This window comes from Sus scrofa, chromosome 8 (genome assembly GCF_000003025.6).
Source record: "Sus scrofa isolate TJ Tabasco breed Duroc chromosome 8, Sscrofa11.1, whole genome shotgun sequence".
NCBI classification, from domain to species: domain Eukaryota; kingdom Metazoa; phylum Chordata; class Mammalia; order Artiodactyla; family Suidae; genus Sus; species Sus scrofa.
Genome location: NC_010450.4, coordinates 28,462,833 through 28,487,489, shown reverse-complemented (window position 1 = coordinate 28,487,489; position 24,657 = coordinate 28,462,833). Strand labels below are relative to the sequence as shown.

General features: G+C 36.9%; 1 protein-coding gene across 1 annotated transcript in view; it reads right to left on the bottom strand.

Annotated features, from left to right (window-relative positions):
* LOC110261944 overlaps positions 1–23,615 on the bottom strand; it is a 78,539-nt gene extending 54,924 nt beyond the window's left edge. The window contains exon 1 of the mRNA XM_021100524.1: positions 23,571–23,615. Within this exon, the coding sequence (XP_020956183.1) occupies positions 23,571–23,615 (45 nt within the window). The remainder of the gene's footprint in view (positions 1–23,570) is intronic.

Sequence of the window (24,657 nt, the reverse complement as noted above, 5' to 3'; positions counted from 1 at the left end):
GGTTGTTTCCATGTCTTGGCTATTGTGAATAGTGCTGCAATGAACATGCGGGTGCATGTGTCTTTTTCAAGGAAAGTTTTGTCTGGATATATGCCTAAGAGTGGGGTTGCTGGGTCTTGTGGTAGTTCTATATTTAGTTTTCTAGGAACCTCCATACTGTTTTCCACAGTGTTTGTACCAATTTACATTCCCACCAACAGTGCAGAAGGGTTCCCTTTTCTCTACACCCTCTCTAGCATTGGTTATTTGTGTACTTATTAGTAATGGCCATTATTTTTGTTTGTTTGTTTTTTGACTTTTCTAGGGCTGCTCCCACAGCATATGGAGGTTCCTAGGCTAGGGGTCTAATCAGAGCCATAGCTGCCGGCATACACCAGAGCCATAGCAACCCCAGATCCGAGCTACGTCTGAGACCTATACCACAGCTCACAGCAACGCCGGATCCTTAACCCACTGAGCAAGGACAGGGATCAAACCCACAACCTCATGGTTCCTAGTAGGATTTGTTAACCACTGAGCCGTGATGGGAACTCCAATGATGGGTGTTCTGACTAGAGTGAGGTGGTACCTCATAGTAGTTTTGATTTGCATTTCTCTAGTAATCAGTGATATTGAGCATTTTTTCATGTGCTTGTTGGCCATATATATATCTTCTTTAGAGAAGTCTTTTGCCCATTCAGGTCTTTTGCCCATGGTTGTTGGCTTTTTCGTTGTTGAGTTGTATAAGTTGTTTATATATTTTAGAAATTAAGTCCTTTTCAGCTGCATCTTTTGAAACTATTCGCTCCTGTTCTATAAGTTGTCTTTTTTTTTTTATGGTTTCCTTTGCTGTGCAAAAACTTGTCAGTTTGTTTAGGTCCCATTGGTTTATTTTTGCTTTCATTTCTGTTGCTCTGGGAGACTGACCTGAGAAAACATTTGCAAGGTTGATGTCAGAGAATGTTTTCTATGTTCTTTTCTAGGAGTTTGATGGTGTCTTGTCTTATGTTAAAGTCTTTAAGCCATTTTGAATTTATTTTTGTGCATGATGAGAGGGTGTGTTCCAGTTTCATTGATTTACATGTGGCTGTCCAGTTTTCCCAGCACCACTTACTGAAAAGACTGTCTTTTCCCCATTTTATATTCTTGCCTCCTTTGTCAAAGATTAATTGACCATAGGTGTCTGGGTTTATTTCTGGGTTCTCTGTTCTGTTCCACTGGTCTGTATGTCTGTTTTGTACTAGTATCACACTGTCTTGATGACTGTGGCTTTGTAATATTGCCTGAAGTCTGGGAGAGTTATGCCTCCTACTTGGTTTGTGTTCCTTAGGATTGCTTTGGCAATTCTGGGTCTTTTGTGGTTCCATATAAGTTTTTGGAATGTTTGTTCTAGTTCTGTGAAAAGTGTCATGGGTAATTTGATAGAGATGGCATTGAATCTGTAGATTGCTTTGGGTAGTATGGCCATTTTTACAATATTAATTTTTCCAATGCAGGAGCATGGAGTATCTCTCCATTGCTTTGAATCCTCTTTAATTTCCTATCTAATGTTTTATAGTTCTCAGCATATAAGTCCTTTACCTCCTTGGTCAGGTATATTCCCAGGTATTTGATTTTTGGGGGTGCAGTTTTAAAAGATATTGCATCTTTGTATTCCTTTTCTAGTATGTCATTGTTCGTATACAGAAATGAGACTGATTTCTGAATGTTAATCTTATATCCTGCTACTTTACTGAATTCGTTGATCAGTTCAAGTAGGTTTTGGATTGAGTCCTTAGGGTTTTCTATGTATAGTATCATGTCATTTGCATACAGTGACAATTTTACCTTTTTTCTTCCAATTTGGGTACCTTTTTTTTTTCTTTTGTTTGTCTTATTGCTGTGGCTAGGACTTCCAAAACTATGTTAAATAAAAGTGGTGAGAGTGGGCATCCTTGTCTTGTTTCATATTTTAGTGAGAAGGCTGTTAGCTTTTCTCCACTGAGTATTATATTTGCTGTGGGTTTGTCATAAATGGCTTTTATTATGCTAAGGTATGGTCCCTCTATACCCACTTTGGTAAGAGTTTTGATCATGAATGGCTGTTGGACTTTGTCAAATGCTTTCTCAGCATCTATTGAGATGATCATGTGGTTTTAGACTTTTCTTTTGTTAATGTGGTATATGATGTTGATTGATTTCTGTATGTCAAACCATCCTTGTGGGATGAACCTGGGATTAATCCCATTTGGTCTTGGTGTATGATCTTTTTTATATGCTGTTGGATTTGGTTGGCTAAAATTTGTTGATAATTTTTGCATCTATATTCATCAAAGGTATTGGCCTATAGTTTTCTTTTTTGTTAGTATCTTTGTTTGGTTTTGGAATTAGGGGTATGGTGGCATCATAGAATGTCTTTGAGAGTGTTCTTTCTTCTTCAACCTTTTGGGAAAATTTAAGGAGGATAGGTATAAGTTGCTCTTTGTACATTTGGTAGAATTCACCTGTAAAGCCATCTGTTCCTGGACTTTTATTTGTAGAGAGTGTTTTTTGTGACATATTCAATTTCATTTCTAGTGATTGGTCAGTTCGATTAATCTATTTCTTCTTGATTCAGTTTTGGTACTCTCTAAGTCTCTAGAAGGTTGCCCATTTCTCCTAGGTTTTCAAATTTGTTGGCATATAATTGTTCATAGTATTCTCTTATGGTTTTTTGTATTTCTGCAGTGTCTGTTGCAATTTCTCCTTTTTCATTTTTCATTTTGTTTATTTGAGTTTTTTTCTCTTTTCCTGGTGAATCTGGCCAGAGGTTTGTCAATTTTGTTTACCTTTTCAAAGAGCCAGCTCTTGGTTTTATTGATTTTTTTCTATTTTTTGAATCTCTGTTTTATTGATTTCCTCTCTGATCTTTGTGATTTCCTTCCTTCTGCTGTCTTTAAGTTTTGTTTATTCTTCTTTTCCTAATTCATTTAGGTCATGGGTTAAGTTGTTGCTTCGAGATTTTTCTTCTTTTTTGAGGAAGGCCTGTATTGCTATGAATTTCCCTCTAAGCACTGCTTTTGTAGCATCCCATATATTTTCAATGTTTGTGTCTTCATTATTTGTGTCGAGGTATTTTTTAATTTCCTTCTTGATTTCTTCATTGATCTGTTTGTTTTTTAGTAGCATGTTGTTTTGTCTCCGTGTAGTTAGTTTTTTCCCATTTCTTGTGGTTGATTTCTAGTTTCATGCTGTTGTGGTCAGAGAAGATACTTGAAATAATTTCTATACTCTTAAATTTGTTGAGGTTAGCTTTGTCCCCCAGTATGTGATCAGTTCTTGAGAATGTTCCTTGTGCACTTGAGAAGAATGTATATTCTGATTTTTTTTTTTTTTGGATGTAATGTCCTGAAAATGTCAATTAAGTCTAAGTTTACTATTGTGTCTTTAGGATCTCTGTTGCCTTATTGATTTTCCGTCTAGAGGATCTGTCCATTGATGTGAGTGGGGTGTTAACATCTCCTACTATTATTGTATTCCCATCAACTTCTCCTTTATGTCTGTTAGTATTTGTTGTAGGTATCTGGGTGTTCCTATATTAGAGGCATATATATTAATGATTGTCCTATCCTCTTCTTGAATGAGGATACCATTAAATTTCTTTGTCTGTCTTTATGGCTTTCATTTTAAAGTCTATTTTGTCTGATAGAGTATCACAACTGCTGCTTTCCTGTCTTGTCCATTGGCATTAAATATCTTTTTCCATTCCCTCACTTTCAATCTATATGTATCCTTTTCCCTAAAGTGAGTTTCTTGTAGACAGCTGATTATAGGTTTTTGCTTTTTTAATCCAATCTGCCACTCCGTGTCTTTTGTTTGGAGCATTCAGTCCATTGACATTCAAGGTAATTATCGATAATATGCATTTATTCCCATTTTAAACCTTGTTTTCCAGTTGATACTATGTTTCTCCTTTCTTCCTTTCCTTTTTTGGTTAGATGATTTCCATTTATTTTATGCTTCAGTACTTTTCTTCTCAGATTTTGTGAATATAATGTTTGGTTTTGATTTGTGATAGCCCTGTTTTTTTAAGTGTGTGAACCTGTTCCTGTATCTGCTTGATTTAGCCTTATAGTCATATAGGCTTATATTATTTAAAAAAAAGAGTCTAGATTTTCTTTCTTTACTTCCAAACATTCTGTAACTTTGAAGTCCTTTTTTACAGCTTCGTGTTTGTCCTTTTGCTGTTCCTTGTGTTTTCCATCACTTTTATTGTAGTTTTTTTTCCCCCCATTTTTAGATCTGTATGCTGGCTTATTGAAAGTAGTTACTTTACAGTTGTGGTTTGCTCCATTCTATTTCTTCTCGCTTCTTTTTTTATTTAGAGAAGCCCTTTCAGTATTTCCTTTATAATGGGTTTAGTACTGCTATACTCTTTTAATTTTTGTTTGTTGGAGAAATTATTTATTTCCCCTTCTGTTTTAAATGATATTCTTGCTGGATAGAGTATTCTAGGCTGCAGATTTTTTTCCTTTCAGAACTTTGAATATATCTTGCCATTCTCTTCTGTCCTGTGTTTCTTTAGAGAAATCAGCTGATAGCCTCATGGAAGTTCCCTTATTATTAACGCTTTGTTTTTCTCTTGCTGCCTTTAGAATCCTCTCTTTAACTTTTGCCATTTTTATTATAATATGTCTTGATGTCACCCTATTTGGGTTCACCTTGTTTGGGGCTCTCTGTGATTCCCGTATCTTGCTATCAGTTTCCTTTAGATTTAGAAAGTTTTTAGACATAATTTCTTCAAGTATATTTTCAATCCCCTTTTCTTTTTCTTCTCCTTTTGGAATCCCTATTATGTGTAGATTGGCCTGCTTTATATTATCCCATAGATCTCTTATATTGCTTTTGTGTTTTTTCATTTGGTTTTCTGTCTTCTGTCCTGATTGGGTGATTTCCATTATTCTATCTTCCAAGTCACTGATTCATTCCTCTGCATTATTCATTCTGCTCTTTATTGCCTTTAGCTCAGTTTGCTTCTCTGCAAGTGAATTTTCTAATTTTTCTGTGTTCCTCCTTACATTTTCTAGTTCCTTTCTAAAGGAATCTGCATTACTGTTCTGCTCTTAATTCCTTAATATTCAGCCTTAATTCATTCAGTATTTTTACTATTTCTCTTTTGAACTCAATGTCTGTCAGACTGCAAAGGTCTCTTTCATTGTTTGCTGCTTCAGGTGAATTTTCCTGTTCTTTCAACTGGGAATGGTTCCTGAGCTTCTTCATCTTGGTTATGTTTTTCTTTTTCTGTGAGTTTTGGGAAGCCAAACTGTAGTCTTCCAGGGCTACTTCTAAGCAAAAGCACCCCTCTTTATTTTGTGGGGGGTTATTATTTATTTTTGGGAGTTTGAATATTTGCTGTCTCTTTCTTCTGGGTGAGCAGACTGTTATCTCCAGGGTGCTGAGTGTGTTTCTAGCGAGAAAGAGGCAATGGGTAGGGCTAGTATTCAGTGCCTGGGTTGCTGGGCTCTTAACATCAGCAAGGATCTGCAGGAAGGTTGCACAGTCTACTCCTAGTTGCAAGGCCCTGGGAAGTAGTAATAGGCCTCAGGCAGATTTATGAGGTGCCCAGAGCATTTGACAGTGGCAGCAGCATGGGGTGTGAGTTCCCAGGGGAGGGAAAGCAACAGCAGATAGTGTTTGATTGCAACACTCTGAGATGATTGAGGCCACAAGTGCTGCCTGTTCACAGACTTCTAGTGGTAGCAGGCCATGCCCACCTCTGGAGTCAGTGATGGTTTGCCCTCACCCAGACAATGCAAGAAGCACCCTGTCGTGCTTAGCCCACACAGAAGGTGCTCTACAGTCTGCTCCTAGTTGCAGGATCCTGGGAAGTGACAGTGATCAAGTGTGTGGCCACTAGCCAAAGCATTTGGCAGTGGCAGCAGTAGGGTGGGTATGCTCCCAGAGAGTGAGAGCAACAACAGGTGGTGTTCAGTCACAGCGCCCTCCTCTGTGGTGCCCTCTCAGGTGACTGGGGCTGCAAGTGGTTTCTGTGGTGGTGGGCCCTGCCCACCTCTGAAGTCAGAGATAACTGCAGTGGTTTGCCTCAGCCACCTCTAGACCATGCAAGAAGTACCCCATCCCGGTTAGCCCATGTAGGAAGTGCTGCACCAGCTGCTCCTAGTTGTAGTTTCCTGGGAAGGGACAGTGATCAAGTGTCTGGGTGCTGCCCAGAGCGTTTTGCAGTGGCACTAGCAGGGTGGGTGTGTTCCCACGGGAGTGAGAGCAACAATGGGTGGTGCTTGGTTGCAGTGCCCTCTTTTTATTTTTGCCTACCCCTGAGATGACTGGGGCTGCAGGTGGAGCCCACTCACAAGTCCCCAGTGGTGGCAGGCCACGTGTCCCTCTGGCCTCTGGGAGTACTGCTGTGGTCTTTCCCTGCCACCTGTAGATCACACAAGAGGCACCACATTGCACTTAGCCCCCTGCTGCCCTTACCCTGCACAAGAGATGCCCAGCCACCTATAGCCCACAAAAGAAGTACCCAGTCTCCCATAGCCCACAAAAGAAGTACCCAATCTCCCATAGCCCAAGCAAGTGGCTTCTTGCCATCTGTAGCCTGTGCCAGAGGTGTCCTGCCCTCTGAGAGCCAAGGTGTATACAAGGAGATTCCTATGGCAGTCTGCCTCTCCTGCTCCTGCGCTCCCCAACAATGGTGCCTTGCTTCTCCTGGGTACTCAGTCCTCCTCCTGGGTTCCCTCTGCCATTGAGTTCCACTCCCAGTCCATAGCACACTGCTCCCCCACCCATGGCACACCACTCCTTAGCCCCCTCAGGCTGTCCCCACACAGCCAACCCTAGTCCTCTCCATGGAAATGACCTCCAGAGCCTGAGTCTCAGCATCCAGCCCCCACCTGAGCATCTCAGGCTATGGTCATTGGGGTGGTGGTGCAGATGATCTGTGTGGCTCTCACTCTACTTTGCCCTCTTCAGTCTAGCTGCTGCACTTTTCTTGGCGACTTTGAGGTCCCTCTGGCTCAGCTGATCTCCCCGTTGGTTAGGTGGCTTCCCAGGATATGGGTTCCTTTTCTCTTTCACAGCTCCCTCAGGAATGCTAGTCCCATCCTGATTCCTTTTCTCTCTTTCTCTTTTTTTCTTTTGTTCTATGTCAAGAGTTTCTTGCCCTTTTTGGAGGTTTAAGTTCTTCTATCAGCATTCAGTAGATGTTCTGTGCAAATCGTTTTACATGTAGATGTGTTTTTTTTGATGTGTTTGTGGGAGAAGGTGATCATGATGTCTTACTACTCTGCCACCTTGATACTTCCCCTATGAGGAAATGTTCTAATCTTATTCTTTAACATGTAGCTATCCAGTTCTCTCAGCACTGCTTATTGAAGAGACTGTCTTTGCTCCACTGTATATTCTTGTCTCCTTTTTTGTAGATTAATTGATCATAGGTGTGTGGATTTATTTGGGGGCTTTCTATTCTGTTCTATTGATGTATATGTCTGTTTTTGTGCCAGTACCAGGCTGTTTTGATTACCATGGCTTTGTAGTGTAGCCTAAAGTCTGGGAGGGTGATACCTCTAGCTTTGTTCTTTTTTGCTCAATGTTGCTTTGGCAGTTTGGGGTCTCTTGTGGTGCCCTATGAATTTTAAGATTATTTGTTCTTGTTCAATGAAAAATGTCAAGGGTGTTTTGATAGGGATATCATTAAATCTGTAGATTTCTTTGGGCAGTATGATCATTTTAATATTAATTCTTCCAATCAAGAACATGGGATATCTTTCCATTTCTTTGCATCATCTTCAATTTACTTTATCAATAATTTATAGCTTTCAGAGAACCCAACCCCTTGATTAAATTTATTCAAAGATATTTCATTCTTTTTGATGTAATTACAAATGGGATTTTTTTCATGTTCTTTTGCTGATACTTCATTATTAGTGTGTAGAAAAGCAACAGATTTCTGTATCTTAATCTTATATCCTGAAAATTTGCTGAATTCATTTATTAGAAAGAAAAGAAAAATAAAAAAAATAGGTTCTAATTAAACTTAAAAGCTTTTGCACAGCCAAGGAAATCATCAATAAAACAAAAAGCCAATCTACAGAATGGGAGAAAATTCTTGCAAATGATATATAGCCAACAGGGGTTATTATCCCAAATGTATAAACAGTTCATATAACTTAATATCAAGAAAAAGCAAACAAGCCAGTCAAAAATGTGCAGAATACTGAATAGACATTTTCCCAAAGAAAACCATATAGATGGCTAATAGGCCCATGAAGAGATGCTCAATACCTGATTATTAGAGAAATGCAAATCTAAACAAGGAGATATCACCTCACCTGTCAGAATGGCTATCATCAGAAAGTCTACAAATAACAAGTGTTGGAGAGGGTGTGGAGAAAAGGGAACTCTCTTGCACTGTTGGTGGGAATGTAAATTGGTGCAGCCACTCTGGAAAACAGAATGGAGGTCCCTCAAAAACTAAAAAGCATAGCTATGGTATGCCCCAACAATTCTATTCCTGGGTATATATCTGGGAAAAAAACGCTAATTTGAAAAGATATATGCACTCTAATTTTATAGCAACACTATTTACAATGGACAAAATATGGGAAGCAGCCTGTGTTCATCAAGAGAGAAATAGATAAAGAAGATATGGCATATAGATAGATAGATAGGTAGATAGATATATGTCATGTATTGATTGGATTAAGAGATAAAATAGATAGCAACAAAGATATAGTGTTTATAGCACAGGGAGTTATAGCTGTTATAACAACTTTTAATGAAGTACAAAGTGTAAAAATATTGAATCACTGTGCTGTACACCTGAAGATAATATAATATTGTAAATTTATTATTAATTTTAGAATAGTGTACAAAATATTGCATACTTCAGTTTTTTTTTTTTTAAAGGTAGAAGGGTGGGATTGGTTAGGGCAAGCTTTCAGACTGCACTGCAAATCTAATATCTATGAAAAACAAGAGGAGAGGAGCCAGAATTGGGCAGGGACTACCTCACTGTGATTCATATTTGACATTTCTCAGCCAAAAAAATGGTTCAGAACAAGGAGGGCCTATAAGCAGAGTCTTGCATTTGCAGGAATAGCCAAGTCTATCACCCCCACTATAAGTACATCATTGGCTGGGAACTACCTGGGGATGGTGGGATCTCATATGCTCCAGCAGATACTGAGATGCTGCAGCTAGAAGCTTCAGCTAAACTGCACTCTGAGCAGGTGGATGTCAAGTTATTTTTTGAAAGATCTGAGCATCACACCTTCATGTCTATTCTAGGTCTTTAGGCCACTTATGGCTTTGATTTTTAGTCTAAGAGAAAGGGGGTCTAAGCAGAGGAGTGCATGGTTTGACTTAATTTTGAACAGAATCACTATGGTTATGTCAAATATAGGCTGTAGTAGGCAAGGATAAGTAGGGAGGAGGTTAATGCAATAATTCATGAGTCAATGACTTAGACCAGGACAGTGGTGGTAGAGGTGGTAATATTTTTGTTGCATAAATACTTTGTTGCATGAATATTTTTGTTCAGCTACTCACTGAAGTGCTGGCTTCTTCAATACTTACCTTTGTTATTTTATTCTTTTCCTCATCTTCAATCATTTTGTTGCTTTAGATCCTCCAGTGTTGAAGCTAAGGGTCAGAAATATTAACTTGACTACTGGGGTTATGGTCTAGTATGGTGTGCTCTGCAAGTGACATTTATCAATGCTTATATTCTGTATTGGGGAGTAAATTTTTTTTCATTTTTGTTCTTCTAAAATACAATTATTAGATTCCTCTGATTATATTTTTCTAGTAGGACTAAAAATCTCTGATATCTGGCTCCTTATTTTTTCAACCCTCTGCTCATATTTTCCTACAATCTATTCCACAACAGTTTCACCTGAAGGAGATATTTCTGGATAGAAATATTTCAATATAACTCTGAGGGGTTTATGCATGCCCCACAAAAGCAAGACTACTTGTCACCACAAATAAAGATACTACAGCTTTCTTCCTCTGGAGTCATCTCTCTTCTCTTCCTTTAACCTTGATTTTATTCTTTTCATCAGTGAGTCATGTACCAGACTCTGAGTTTTCAAAAGATAGAAGTCAAACTCTTCAGGTGTTCTTTCAGAGCATACTTAACTTAAGGGAATAAAGTGCAAAAATGGCCCCAGTTCTTTGCTATTCCTGAATCCACATTCCTTGCAACATATTTCTGTAGATCCATTCATCAAAGAGTAGATTCAGCCTTGCCACCCTTACATATGGACTTAAGCTGGGCTGGCAAAAGCACTGTTGGGCCAGTCTCAAGGCTAGTACTCAAAAGACCTTGCATATTTCTACTCTCCCACCTGGGACCCCAGCACCCCTTCTGTGTGAGTAAGGATGGGCTAAATTGCTGGAAAATGTGAGGCCACATGGAATCCAGATGAGCCAGCTAAGATCAGTCCTGTCTCATCTGATCAGACAGCTAAATGCAGAAGCAAGAGTCCAGCCAAAATCAGGAAACTTCCCAGTCAAATATAGCCTCATTAGTTGAACTACATAATTACAAGCTAAATCAATGGTTGTTATTTTGAGACACTAAATTTTGTGGTGGTTAGTTATGTGGCAAAAAGCTAATTGGTTTCCTTAGATTCAGTTAAGTAAAGTAACCCCACTGTTCTATGAAGTTAAAAAGGGAAAGACACTATGCACTAAAATTACTCTTCTTTCTAAAGAAATATTCACTTTCCTAATCAGTATTCAAGTCTTTCTTAATATACCTTCAAGGTCAATGATACTATAAAGGTCATCAACCTACTTTTTAATGGTTACTACTTAAATTCTCTAAGGATGGAGTGACATTTGTTTCTAGAATGTTCAGACATTAAATAAACATTCTTAGCATTGGGGATCCAACCAAAAATGAAAATAAAAGGGAAAGTCTTATTTCAGCAACTTTTTAAAAGTGCAGGGACCATGTATACTTCGGCCTTCAAGAGGTGGGATAGAGTAGTGGTGACATATATGGACTTTAAAGTCCCAGTTAGAAACTAAATCCTCCACCTACTAGAGGACAAGTTAGTTAACTCCTTTGATGTTTATTTTCCACATGATAAAATTAGAATAAAATAATACCTATACTACGGATTGTATGGATCAAATGGGAATGTATCTAAAATACTTAAAATTGTATTAAGATTAGCATATGCACTCAGTGAAAGGTAGAGATCATTAGTATCACATACATTTAGCCTAGGGAAGGGTATGACAGGGGTTATAATAAAAATATACTGAAAGACCCAGGTTTCTGGAATTACCATCAATTTTGTGTAGCTGTGTCATTCTATGTGGCTGTGTATCTATGCAATTTTCATTTGAAGTCATGAGTAATATTGGGCCTTCTATGGTGTGTGAATTGAGAATTATTTAATATAAAGGATCAAATAACAAATGCTGCTAAATTTCCAAGAAATTATTGATGTCTCTTGAAATAGAACTCCTTCAGCTCTACCAAACTTGGGGTTCTGAGTCTTAGTTTTAAATTCTGAAGATGACTGATTGAAAGCCTCTGCCAGTAATTAACATTTTTTTCCATTATCTCTTTTTTTTCATTTGCCAAAGTAATTACATATAAAAACAACTTTGTGTCATAAACTTTAATGTAGTAAAATATGATAAATGAAGATTGTTAGCATCCCTATCCCTATTTGGATTTATTAGCTTGTGTTTTTGTTATGAATTATTTTAAATGAATATATTAGGTTTCCTACCAGTCGATTTAATATTGATGCTATTCTCCATCTACAATTTCCAATTCATGATGCCTACCATCCAATGTGATAGAAGTAATTATTTTGTTGATTACTCAAGCCAGTGTCCAAAAGGATGGAAGGGAAGATAATGCCTAGAGACACAGTGATGAATAATTGAATGCTACTTGTGAGTATCTCAGTGGTTTTAAAACATTTTCTATCTGATATCTCATAAAATGATCTCTGCAAATACTGAATCAAAAACTCAAAGAATCACATAAAAACTCTCTGATTAAATAACTTGTGATTAGCCAGGTGTTTAATCATCCATTGTCAAGAGCTAAGATGCAAAAAAAAAAAAAAAAAAGTAATAATAACTTTTGAGTTACAACTCTGTCACCTGCATGCCTTTATCACAGTTAGAAAAGCATGGCAAGAATGACAAACACTCTTTGTTCACAGAACTTTTTTTCTTTTCCAATGTGAACATTGAATTCCTCTTGTCATTATTTTCTCCACAAGAATATGTTCACATAATTTCAAGACTTATCACTATAGATGTGTGACAGAACCAGTATTATCTCCAGTATTATCTCCGGCAGCCTCTTACCATCCATTAGTCTCAGAGTTGAGTAAATGCCTTAGCAAAACATATAAGGCAAATATATATATATATAAAGCAGAACAGTTCAAATAAAACTTACAAAGCTGCCAAGCATTTCTACATATTTTTGCAAGTCCTGTTTTGGTTTAAATTTTGTTAAGATACAGGTTAAACTCTTGTTATTTTGTCATTCTTTTAGTGTCCTATTCAGAATAAATGTGCTGAGGCTTTGATGTACTGTGAAAATTTATACCGTCCTGGTAGCACATTAGGAAGCATGTGGATTGTTGTCTCACCAAACTGAAGAACTGCTTCTATAGCACTTCATATTGATTCTCTTCCAGGCTCCAGTGGCAGAGCTTAAGACCTCAATACGGAGTTCATTCCATTGTTAAAAGACTCTCACCAATAGGATTGGGTTTTTTGTTTAATTTACCATGAATATTTCTCTCTGTAATTTCCACTTACTGAATATATCATCGGTCTCCTAAAAAACACCCAGAAGAAATTACATTTTGAAGTCCTTCAGATGTTTGAGGACCACCATCACATTTCTTTGAATCTATTTTTTTAGGCTTTATTTTACTGGTTTTTTTTTTCTTTTCATTCCTCTAGTATTGTTTGTGAGCAAAAGATGTAATATCCTTTATTTTTTTTTTAACTGCACTAAATTTCTATCACAAACTCCCTTCTGCCAAGAGGCAGAAATGTTATCTCAATCAATTCAGCATCTTCACCAGTTTCTCTAAGTTCTGAGGGATGTAAGTATTGTGAAGACTCCACACTGATAAAAAATAACACATTTCATTTCGGTAGCATGTTTGGTTCGTGAATGTCAGTGCTATAGTCTCTTCATCTTAACTGCACATGGCCTTCAAGTCCACTGCATCTCTGAGACACCTTCACTGGTAGGAAAAAGTACCTAAATCTTCCTTGAATTCTGCCCATAACACATGTCTTCTGTAATTCTGTCCCAAGCCCATTTGCTTAGACTCTCAATATATATCTTTTCTCCTTGAAACTTAACAAGCAATAGGAAAATTTTGGATTCTTTACTTTTCAAAACTTGCCCCCAAAAGAAGAGTAGAAGGAGGTCCCTCTCTATGAATTTCCCAAACCTCTTCACTAGGCTCAATATGTCTGCTTTTTAGGTACATCTCCTCTTAACAGCTGTAATTTTTTAGGTAACTGTAATTTTTTAGGTATTGTAGGGTAAGTGCAAAATCCAAATATTTTATTGTTGCTTACAAATCTATATTCTCTTGTAGCTAAAGAACTATATTTTCAGATTATCTGCAGTGCTCTCTTGCTTTAATAGAAATATCTATGTCTAGTCTAATTTGATCAATGACTAGAACCTCCAAAGCAAAGAGCAGGAATTAATTTCAGGCTTAATCAATTTATTACATCTGTTTCTGAGCTCATAACTACATGTAAGTAACATTATACCAGTTATTTTCTCAAGGTAATTATTTTATAGTTTTTCCAACAATAGAATGAATCTGTTGGTTTTCCCTGAGTCAATTTTTCTCTTTCTTTTAAATTTTTCTCTTTATGAGAACATGTCAATTAATACTTCCAATTCACCAGAGGACCTCTTAAGAGTCTTGCCAAGAGTGTTTCCATCATTGGACTATAATATATCTTGGTTTAGAAACCAAAGTCCTGTCTTTTCATGTCATTGATATAATCATGTGTTTCTTTATCATGCCTTCTTCACTTTTAATGCCATAACTTTCAATTGCATTACCCAAATTTTTAGTGTCATATACAGAATATCTACCTCAAACCATCCATTCATTTATTTTTTATATTCTTGTGTCTATTACATTGGAGAGGCTTGGTAACCATTAAGATAAGACCTCTGAGACAAATAATTGAACATATAATTATAATTCTATTAAATAAATGCTATGGTTAAATATGTAAAGACAGCGTATGAGTGGTGTCAAGGGAGAGAATCTTGTAGGAGGTCATAGCTTAGCAAAATTTGGTAAGTGATTAAAAATTCTTGGCAATGATCAGGTAGAAATTATTCCAGTGAAACATGTTCAAGATGTGGAGAAAGATGAATAAAAACATGCAGGTGCTCCTAGGGAAAAAAAAAAAAAAAGTAGGCCTGTGTTAAAAAAGAGAAGACTTTAAAGTGAAAGATACTAAACTGGGGATCAGATCATGAATGTCTTTGTGGGCCATACTAAGGCATTTGTATGTATTGTGAGGATTAGAGAGATCTTTCAGGGATTATTAAGAGTGGAAAATTGAGTTTCCATTATGTGTTATTTTACATACTTTTCATAGACACGATATGAAAGAAATAGTGTTCAGCAAGGTTAGGAAACATGTTTCAAAACCAGAAACTTTCTCCATTGTGTCACTTCAACAAGGTCTAAATAAAAGAGCAGCAACAGGGATGAAAATGTGTGCACTGTTTAAAGAAATACAAGGTCAGTAAAATGATAGGGTACTGTGACTGAGTAACTGGAGTTAAAGGAGATAGAATTATAAATAATGGAGACAGGAGTTCCCGTCGTGGCGCAGTGGTTAACGAATCTGACTAGGAGCCATGAGGTTGCGGGTTCGGTCCCTGCCCTTGCTCAGTGGGTTAATGATCCGGCGTTGCCGTGAGCTGTGGTGTAGGTTGCAGACGCGGCTCGGATCCTGCGTTGCTGTGGCTCTGGTGTAGGCCGGTGGCTACAGCTCCGATTGGACCCCTAGCCTGGGAACCTCCATATGCCGCGGGAGCGGCCCAAGAAATAGCAAAAAAAGACAAAAAAAAAAAAAAAAATAATGGAGACAAGTGACTGATTTTAGCAACTGAGTAGGTAGGCATACTCTTGATTAGGCAGGGAATTCAGAAGTTTTCCTGATGGAGAAGATAGATTATGTTTCAGACATGTTGAGTTTGAAATCCCTGAGGACTAAAACTAAGCAGAGATGTAAATTAAGAAGGTTGGCTCTGTGGTTTGTTGTCCAGGAATTGAATTCTGGAATAAACATACAGATTTGTACAGCAGAAATGATCAAAACGTTGTAAATCAACTAGACTTCCATTAAACTTTTAAGAAAATTACAGATTTGAAAGGATAGGTCCTAGCAGATGATATGAGAATAAAAGACCTCATAAACATCTTTAATGTGAGGACAGAAGAGCGAGAAGTACAGACCCTGAGAAAACTAGAATATAAAGGATAGTATCAAAAATATAAGCCTGGAAAGAGACCAAAAAGAAGCAACATGAGAGGGGACCTAAAAATCAAATGTTGATGTTAGGGAAACACAGAGAGAAGGACAGGTACTGCTGAGTGATAAGGGCAGAGAAGGACTAAAGTGTGTCATTGTGTTGTGTAATAAAGAGGCAAGTTGCTAGTGTGATGACAAGCAGGTTCTGTACAGTGGCTGTAGACAGAAGGGAAATATCCGTCTTGAAAAATGAACACCTGGAGATACTTTTCTATTGTAATATCTGGAGATGAAGTTCTTGGACTTGTGCAGTGCCCTAGCTCATGTTTGAGAGGTTAGTGAAGTCTGAGGCAATGGAAAGAATGAGCATATGTCACTCCGAAGAGAATGAAGAATTGAATTGAACATGTTTGCTTTGCATTTAAGTATGGGAGAGACTTGAGGACTTTTCCAGCCCTAGGAAGAAGAGTCAGCAGAAAAGAAATGCTTGTATAAATATGTGAATGAGGAAATACTTGGTTGAGTACGGTTGCTGAAAAGAAGCTAGGAACTAGAAAGTCATGATGCAGCCTGACAAGCCTTGCTTGGTTTACTTACAACACTGTAGATTCACACTCTAGGAATGAACTGCCCAATATGGTATCACCGTTGACCACATGTGGCTCTTGAACACCTGAAAAAGTGACTATTCCTGATTGAGATGCACTTTAATTATAAAATACACACTAGATTTCAAAGATTTAGCATATAAAAATAATTTAAAATATCTCTTAAACAATTTTATATTGAATAAATACTGAAATGCGATCATTTTAGATAGACTGTATTAAATAAAAGTGTATTATAGAAACACATTTTACCTGTTTATTTTGAATGTGCTGTTAGAAAATTTTAAATTGTATACATGGCTTTCAGTAGCTTTCTTTTGGATGGTGCTGCTCTAGGAAGATGCTGCACATCTAGTTAGCACCTGTAACTGTCCTTACACACAAAGCCTGGCCCCAGCAAGCTGTCACTGACCATCACAAAACATATATTTTTACTCAAAAGAGTAAGCCCAGAATGCCTCTTGTCAGTCCTTCTTTTTGTTTTGTGGATGCTTCCTTAGTTTGAAATACTAAGGTCAGGGTAGAGTCCTCTTGTGTTATTTAAATCTCCTATAGCATATAGTTCCTTCTCTTTGCCACATGTCATATTCTCTTACTGGTTTTAATTTTCTCCTGAGCAGTGATTTTTATTGTTGGTATGACCTCTTTCATTTTTGTCCTTCTTTGAGGTTCTTCTCTTGATTTTTAGTTTGGTCAAGCTCTTTCCTTTCCCCACTAGTAAAAAGATGGGGGTCATTTTAATTTTTGATTTTTTTGGCTGACCCCACAGCATGTGGAAGTTCTTAGGATGCGGATTCAACCTGTGCCACAGTAGCAACCCAAGCCACTGCAATGACAATGCCAGATCCTTAACCTGCTGCACCAGAAGGGAACTCCTAGAGATGGGTCATTTTTAGAGCAAAGATAATTTGTCCCAGGCTCCAAATAGGAAGATGCATGAAGCTGACTGATTAGATTAGGATTTTTAAAGACTTGAGGTCCCAGGTTAGTCCACCTTCCTTTGCCCCTCACCATGAAGATACTCCCTGTAAAATTCTAGCATAAGTGTCCTTTTTCCTATACCTGTTAGTCCTTGAACTCCTGATCAAGATATTTCCGGCAATGCCCATCAACAGAGGAATGGATAAAGAAGATGTGGTACATATAAACAACAGAATAGTACTCAGCCTTAAAAAAGAATGAAATAATGCCATTTTCAGCAATATGGATGGACTTAGAGATCGTCATACTAGGTGAAATAAACCAGACAAATACCACATGATATCATTTATATGTGGAATCTACAAAAAAGATACAAATGAATTTATATACAAAACAGAAATAGATTCATATACAGAGAAAACACACTTACAGTTATCAAGGGGGAAAGGGTGAGAGAGATAAATTAGGAATTTGGGATTAACATATACACATTACTATATGTAAAATGTGTAAGTAACAAGGACCTACTGTATAGCACAGGGAACTATATTCAATATTTTGTAATAACCTATAAGGGAAAAGAATCTGAAAAGGAATATATGTATATGTATGTACCAATATAATTTGTAATATATATATATATATATATACACACACACACAGATTTTTATATATATATTTATACACACATGCATATATATATGTGTATATATATATATATATATATATATATATATATATATAAAACTGGGTAACTTTTCTGTGCAGTCGAAACTAACACAAAACTGTAAATCAACTATAATTTTTAAAAAATGGAAGGTGATACCCCTATAATTTTAATCAAAACAAAAACTAGCAACAACAAAAATATACTCTTAGCAATTCTTATTTATAGTCTATCAACACACTATTCTCTTCCACCCTTCTGCCCCCACCCATAAGCCCTCACAGTCCCTTGCATACCTGCCTCTTATTAAGAATTATAAATCATTTTTATCAGCCTGGCATCATTCTCCTCCAGGAAACATAAATATGAACTGTTGACCCAGTTATTCTAAATTTCTCCCAAATCATTCTTTGTCTCTTGCTGAGCCTTTTAACTGAGGCTTATATTGAAAAATGCTGGATTTTATCTTGTCTACCGAAGAGCCAATGGGAGTTAGAAAAATTACGTGGATATCTGTATCTGTACTTCAGTCACCACAGCTCTATGTTGTATCAGTCCTAATGCTCAGTCTCAATGCTAATTCAAAGATTTTAAACATATATTCAAGGTCCTTCCCAGGCTCTATAGGGAGGTTAAAATTTAGATTTAAGTTTTGGCAAAGGTAGTTTTAAACTTGTGTGACATAATTCACTTATCATGAAATTTTAATTAGAAATCCTCCTTTGTTCCTATATCACTCAATGGTTCTGTCAACAATTCTCAGCCATTAAACAGTGATGTGTTTATTTTCTTATTACTAATTGGAAGACAATATGCAGTTTTAGTTAAATATTCTCACAAAAAATTATCCTGTTGCTCTGTTTCCTCCAGAGTTCTCCTTTATTAAATATTTCATTGCCTATATCCTGTTTCTGTAAGTTCCCTATATGTTCCAAAATAAAGGAGCTTCTTTGTTTGTCTTGTAGAAACAACTTTTTCTTTTCAGCTAGTTTTTAATTAGAAAACCTTTTAGGATAGCAATGTTTTTCCTAACTAAAATGTATTTTTGTGCAATTACACATAGATTTCAATTCCAGATTGTTTATTTACTTCACTCATTTAAAATGGATAAAAATCTATGATGTAAATATGAAAGTTAAACATTTTCAAGAAAATCTTATTTTTATAGGTAAATGCAATAATACATATAAATTTTAAAATCCAAGAGTCTGGCAGTAATTCTTTTTAAATTGATATATAATTGACATATAACATTGTGCAACTTTAGGTGTAAAATGTGTTGATTTCATGCATTTACATATTGCAATATGATTACCAGTGTAGCTCTACCTACATGTAGCTATATCATGTCACATATTATTATTTCTTTGTTGTGGTGAAAACATTTAAGATCTAGTTGTAACAACTTCAGATTTTACAGTACAGTATTGGTGACTCTAATCACTATGCTGTGCGTTAGATCTCCGGAAATTATTCATCTTCTAATTGCAAGTTTGTTTTTATTTATCCACATGTTCAACAGAGTATGCTCCACCTTTCTGGAGAGACTTGGTTATTCAGCTATGAATGATTTCAGTTTTCAAGTACTCTTTCTGCCTATCACATTTTCATTGAAGATCAATACACATGTTGCACAAACTGGGAATGCTCAGTAATGCATTACCTATTGACTGCCAACTGCAAAGAACTAAAAATGTGAAAATAGATTAATGCTATTAAAAATGCATCAGCAAATTGCTCTTTAATATCTTCCTTTAGAGTGGAAGTTGCCGCCGATGACTTTCTTACAAAAAAGCCATTGCTTCTCTCATATACAGCAAGATGTTATCAGAGTTACTGCTCCTTCCCTTCTACTGCTAGAGTTTGGCAAAAATTCTTTTTGAATTGATATAAAATTGACATATAACATTGTGTAATTTTAAGGTGTACAGTGTGTTAAACACTGGCATATAGATTCCTGAGGACTACTGAGCTGTACTGTGCAAAAGCATCCTTTGTCATTCATGATCCAACAAGTATAAAGAAAATTTTAAGCAAGATTTTGATACCGTTATGGTCAGAACGTCTATTCAAGGTCATAGGGTCTATTCAAGCAAGATATGGGTAGGGTGAGGAGAAAAATTCTGTAGTGCCCATTGTTATTAATTACTAATTATGCCTGTCTCTGTGCTAAGATCATAATATTGAGGTCACCTCCCACTGAGAAAAGGAGGGATTTAGCTCAGTTGCCACAGAAAGTATAAAGAAGAAAGCTTGAAGAAGAAAATCCTTAATTTTTATAGAATTATTAACTGCAGCAGATAACTCCAGAAATACTAAAAGGATGCAGACATCAACAAGGCTATCTGGTTTATATAACAGAGGAAGTCTACTAGAAACATCCAGAATTTCCTGGACCATAGACAATTCTCTAAGCCTCCCTTTGCCACCTCATGCCAAAAGGAGCAGATTTTCCCATTTCCTGTTTCTGAGAGATTGGATTGTTAAGGGGGGATAAATGCAAGTTTATCTATTTTTTCAGAATTTGGGCCAAAGCCAAAAACAATAAAATAGGTTCCAAGAATTCCTAATCTTGAGACAATATGCTTAAATAAACAGCAAAGTGGGTTAAGCCAGGAGGGTGTGAAATGAGCTCTGTCAGTATTGACTCATCAACCACCTCAAAGCTAAGCCAGCAGAAGGCTAGAGATTTATTAGAACATTCAAGAGGATAAGAATAAGAATTTTTTGGGAGAGAACTGTGCTGTATATTCTCAACCCTTCCACATGGGGAGAGAACAAAAGACTGCTTCCTCAAAACTGCATCTAGTGAGGGAAGCTTAGCAAAACAATAGGTGTAGTAGATGCAGGGAGCATCCTGCCCAGCGCCCCTTAACTGGACTTATATGAAGCTTCTTGCAGCCAGTAATAACTGGTGCAAAATGTGTGCACCCTTGCTTTTCATTGGGACCAATTCTGTTCTTTCTCCAGAGACCCTCATAGGATCAGCTGAAAGTAAACTTCAGCTAAAACCAGGTATTTTCTTGCACTATTTTCCACTTCTCTCACTCCCTTTCTTCGGAGAGACTGCCTCAATAAATTAAATCTTCTCAAAAACCCCACCTCAAGTTTGGTTTTAAGGAACTGAGCTAAGAAAACATATCTGTAGCTTTAGGACATTCAGGTCTAGGACCTGAATCAGACCTAGAAAAGTGTTAAATACGTGAGACTGTGGCCCATAGCCAGCTGTACCACCTTGGAGATCAGGGAAGTGAGTCACATGCAGACCTCATAACTGTGAACCAGCTGCAAGCTGCCTTGTAAAGGACTTTGCTCGATCAGACATTTTTTCAAAGAGTGAAGCAACCTCTAGAGAGACACTTAAGTGTCCAGCAAGCATCAAAGGGATCAGATATTCACAGTCTTACATTGTCCCTGAAGATAATTATCCCTTAGGCACCTGCAGCAATATATTTTGAGAAAGCAACGGGATTTAAAATCTCCGACATATGTTTTCCTCTAGGAGTTTGATAGTGTCTGGTCTTATATCTAGGTCTTTAATCCATTTGGAGTTTATTTTTGTGTATGGTGTTAGGGAGTGTTCTAATTTCATTCTTTTCCATGTGGCTGTCCAGTTTTCCCAGCACCACTTATTGAACAAGCTCTCCTTTCTCCATTGTATATTCTTGCCTCCTTTTTCATAGATGAGTTGGCTGTAGATTCGTGGGTTTAATTCTGGGCTTTCTATCCTGTTCCACTGATCTATATTTCTATCTTTGGGCCAGTACCATGCAGTTTTGACGACTGTTGCTTTGTAGTATAGTCTGAAGTCCAGGAGCCTGATTCCTCCAGCTCCATTTTTCTTTTTCAGGATGTCTTTGGCCATTCTGGGTCTTTTGTGCTTCCAAACAAACTTTAAAATATTTTGTTCAAGTTCTGTGAAAAATGTCCTTGGTAATTTGATAGGGATTGCATTGAATCTGTAGATTGCCTTAGGTAGTATAATCATTTTGATAATATTAACTCTTCCAATCCATGAGCATGGTATATCTTTCCATCTATTTGTGTCATCTTTGATTTCTTTCATCAGTGGCTTGTAGTTTTCAGAGTATAGGTCTTTTGTTTCTTTAGGTAAGTTTACTCCTAGGTATTTTATTCTTTTGGATGCGGTGGTAAACGGGATTGCTTCCCTAATGTCCTTTTCTGCTTTTTCATTGTTAGTATATAGAAACGCTGTCGATTTCTGTGTATTGATTTTGTATCCTGCAACTTTGCCAAATTTGTGGATGAGCTTTACCAGTTTTCTGGTAGAGTCTTTAGGATTCTGTAGGTATAGTATCATGTCATCTGCAAATAGCGATAATTTTACTTCTTCCTTTTCAATTTGGATTCCTTTTATTTCTTTTACTTCTCTGATTGCTGTGGCTAGGACTTCCAGAACTATGTGGAAAACATAGGCCAAACACTCTCTGACATAAATGACAGCAACATCCTCTCAGATCCACCTATCAGAGTATTGGCAATAAAAAGAAAAATAAACAAATGGGATCTAATCAAACTTCAAAGTTTCTGCACAGCAAAGGAAACACTAAAAAAGACAAAAAGACAACCCACAGAATGGGAGAAAATCTTTGCAAGTGAATTGACTGACAAGGGACTAATCTCCAAATTTATAAACAACTTCTGCAACTCCATACCAAACAAACAAACAAGCCTATCAAAAAATGGGCAGAAGATCTAAACAGACAGTTCTCCAAAGAAGACATACAGATGACCAAGAAACACATGAAAAGATGTTCAACATCACTCATTATTAGATGCAAATCAAAACCACTCTGAGGTACCACCTTACACCAGCCAGAATGGCCATCATCCAAAAGTCTACAAACATTAAGTGCTGGAGAGGATGTGGAGAAAAAGGAACACTAGTACACTGTTGGTGGGATTGTAAATTGGTGCAACCACTGTGGAAAGCAGTATGGAGATTCCTCAGAAAACTAAGAATAGAACTACCATTTGATCCAGCAATCCCACTCCTAGGCATCTACCCAGAGAAAACCACGACTCGCAAAGACACATGTACTCCAATGTCCATTGCAGCACTATTTACAATAGCCAAAACATGGAAACCACCTAAATGTCCATCGACAGAGGAGTGGATCCAGAAGAGGTGGTACATATACACAATGAAATATTACTCAGCCATCAAAAAGAATGAAATACCAGCATTTTTTGCAACATGGATGGATCTAGAAACTATCATGCTAAGTGACGTCAGCCATACAATGAGACACCAACATCAAATGCTTTCACTGACTTGTGGAATCTGAAAAAAGGACAGACGGAACTTCTTTGCAGAACAGATGCTGACTCACAGACATTGAAAAACTTATGGTCTCTGGAGGAGACAGTTTGGGTGGTGAGGGGATGTGCCTGGGCTGTGGGATGGAAATCCTGTGAAATCAGATTGTTGTGATCATTATACAACTACTGATGTGATAAATTCATTTGAGTAATAAAAAAAAATGGGAAAAAAAATGTCCAACAGCCAGAGGGCAGTACTGTGAGATTATAACTCAGGCAGTAAGGTTTATTTTATGACTATTATTTCTCCATTCTACACCTGCTCCAATGCTGGTGGGCCTACATCAGCAGCTACTCAGAGGAAGGGGCCAAAGTGAAGAAATAGTGGAGAACCCTCCATAATCCTCCTTCTGACTACAGGCTTCCAGGCCCAAGGCAGGTCCAAGCTGAGTAAGTAAAGCCATTTTACATTGCATGAGAGTGTGACCATTCGCTTTTATATTGGACTAGACATTCTGAGATTACTTGAGATAACATTAATTGAGAAAGCCATAGAAACCTTGAAATTGATACAGAAGTCACAGGAGGAATAGACCCACATAGAATAACATTACCTTCTGTTTGCACTTGACAGATTCCAGCTTGTTCGTGAAATCCATGCTTACTTCTGTATGTATTCCAAATATCAGTAAAACATATAGTGATTATCATGGTATATTTAAATTTATACCAGCCAGTGTTCAAACAAACCAGTTTAATGACTTAAATTTGGAAGATTAATTTGCAAATCCACAAAGAAGTGTATCTTTACAAGTTACATTGAATCAAACTTTTAAATAAACCATACTGAAAAAGCCAAGAGGCACTTTTAGCGTAAGGATTACTATCTGGTAAAAATAACTAACATTAATTGGATGCCTACTGTGTACAATGTGCTTTTCTAACTGCTCAACATGTATTAATGTATAGGATATTTTTTCTAATAGAATATATAGGTATATTTTAAAGCAATGGTTATATTGGCCATGCATATTAGAAAAAATAAAAAAGTTAACTTGAACATACATCATAAATTTGTGTATGTAGTTTTTTTTACACAGAAGTAAAAAGGTTTATAACAAAAAAATGCAAAGAGTTTTTAGTGTACAAGTAATGAAAGAATTCTGTTTAAAGCACTTTAATTTGTTCATATGGGCAAATAGCTTTGGGAGCCAAACATCCCCCTTTGATACTGAGGATTGACAGTATACAATGGAATGTTGTTCAGCTATGAGAAAGAAGAAAATTGCTACAACACAATGAACCCTGAGGGCATTGTGCTGAGATAATTCAAAGAAAGACAAATACTCTATGATATCACTTATACATAGTATCTAAAAGAGCTGAATTCATAAAAACAGCGAGTAAAAAGGTGGTTACCAGGAACTGAGGGTTGGGGAGCAGGGGAGATGTTGTTTAAGGTTACAAACATGCAAGTAGTAGGTAAATAAGTTCTGCAGTTCTTGGTTCTTCAAACACAACTTTCTTCACGTCACATTCTTTCTCAAGAATTTATTAGCTATTAATAAATTAGCTATTAATTTATTAGTTTTAAGTCTAATTTCACAGCTATATATCTAAAGTCTTTCCTTAAGTAATCCTATTTTACAGGTATCCCCTGCTTTTTGAGCTTGCTTTACAGTACTTCGTTTTACCAAAGAC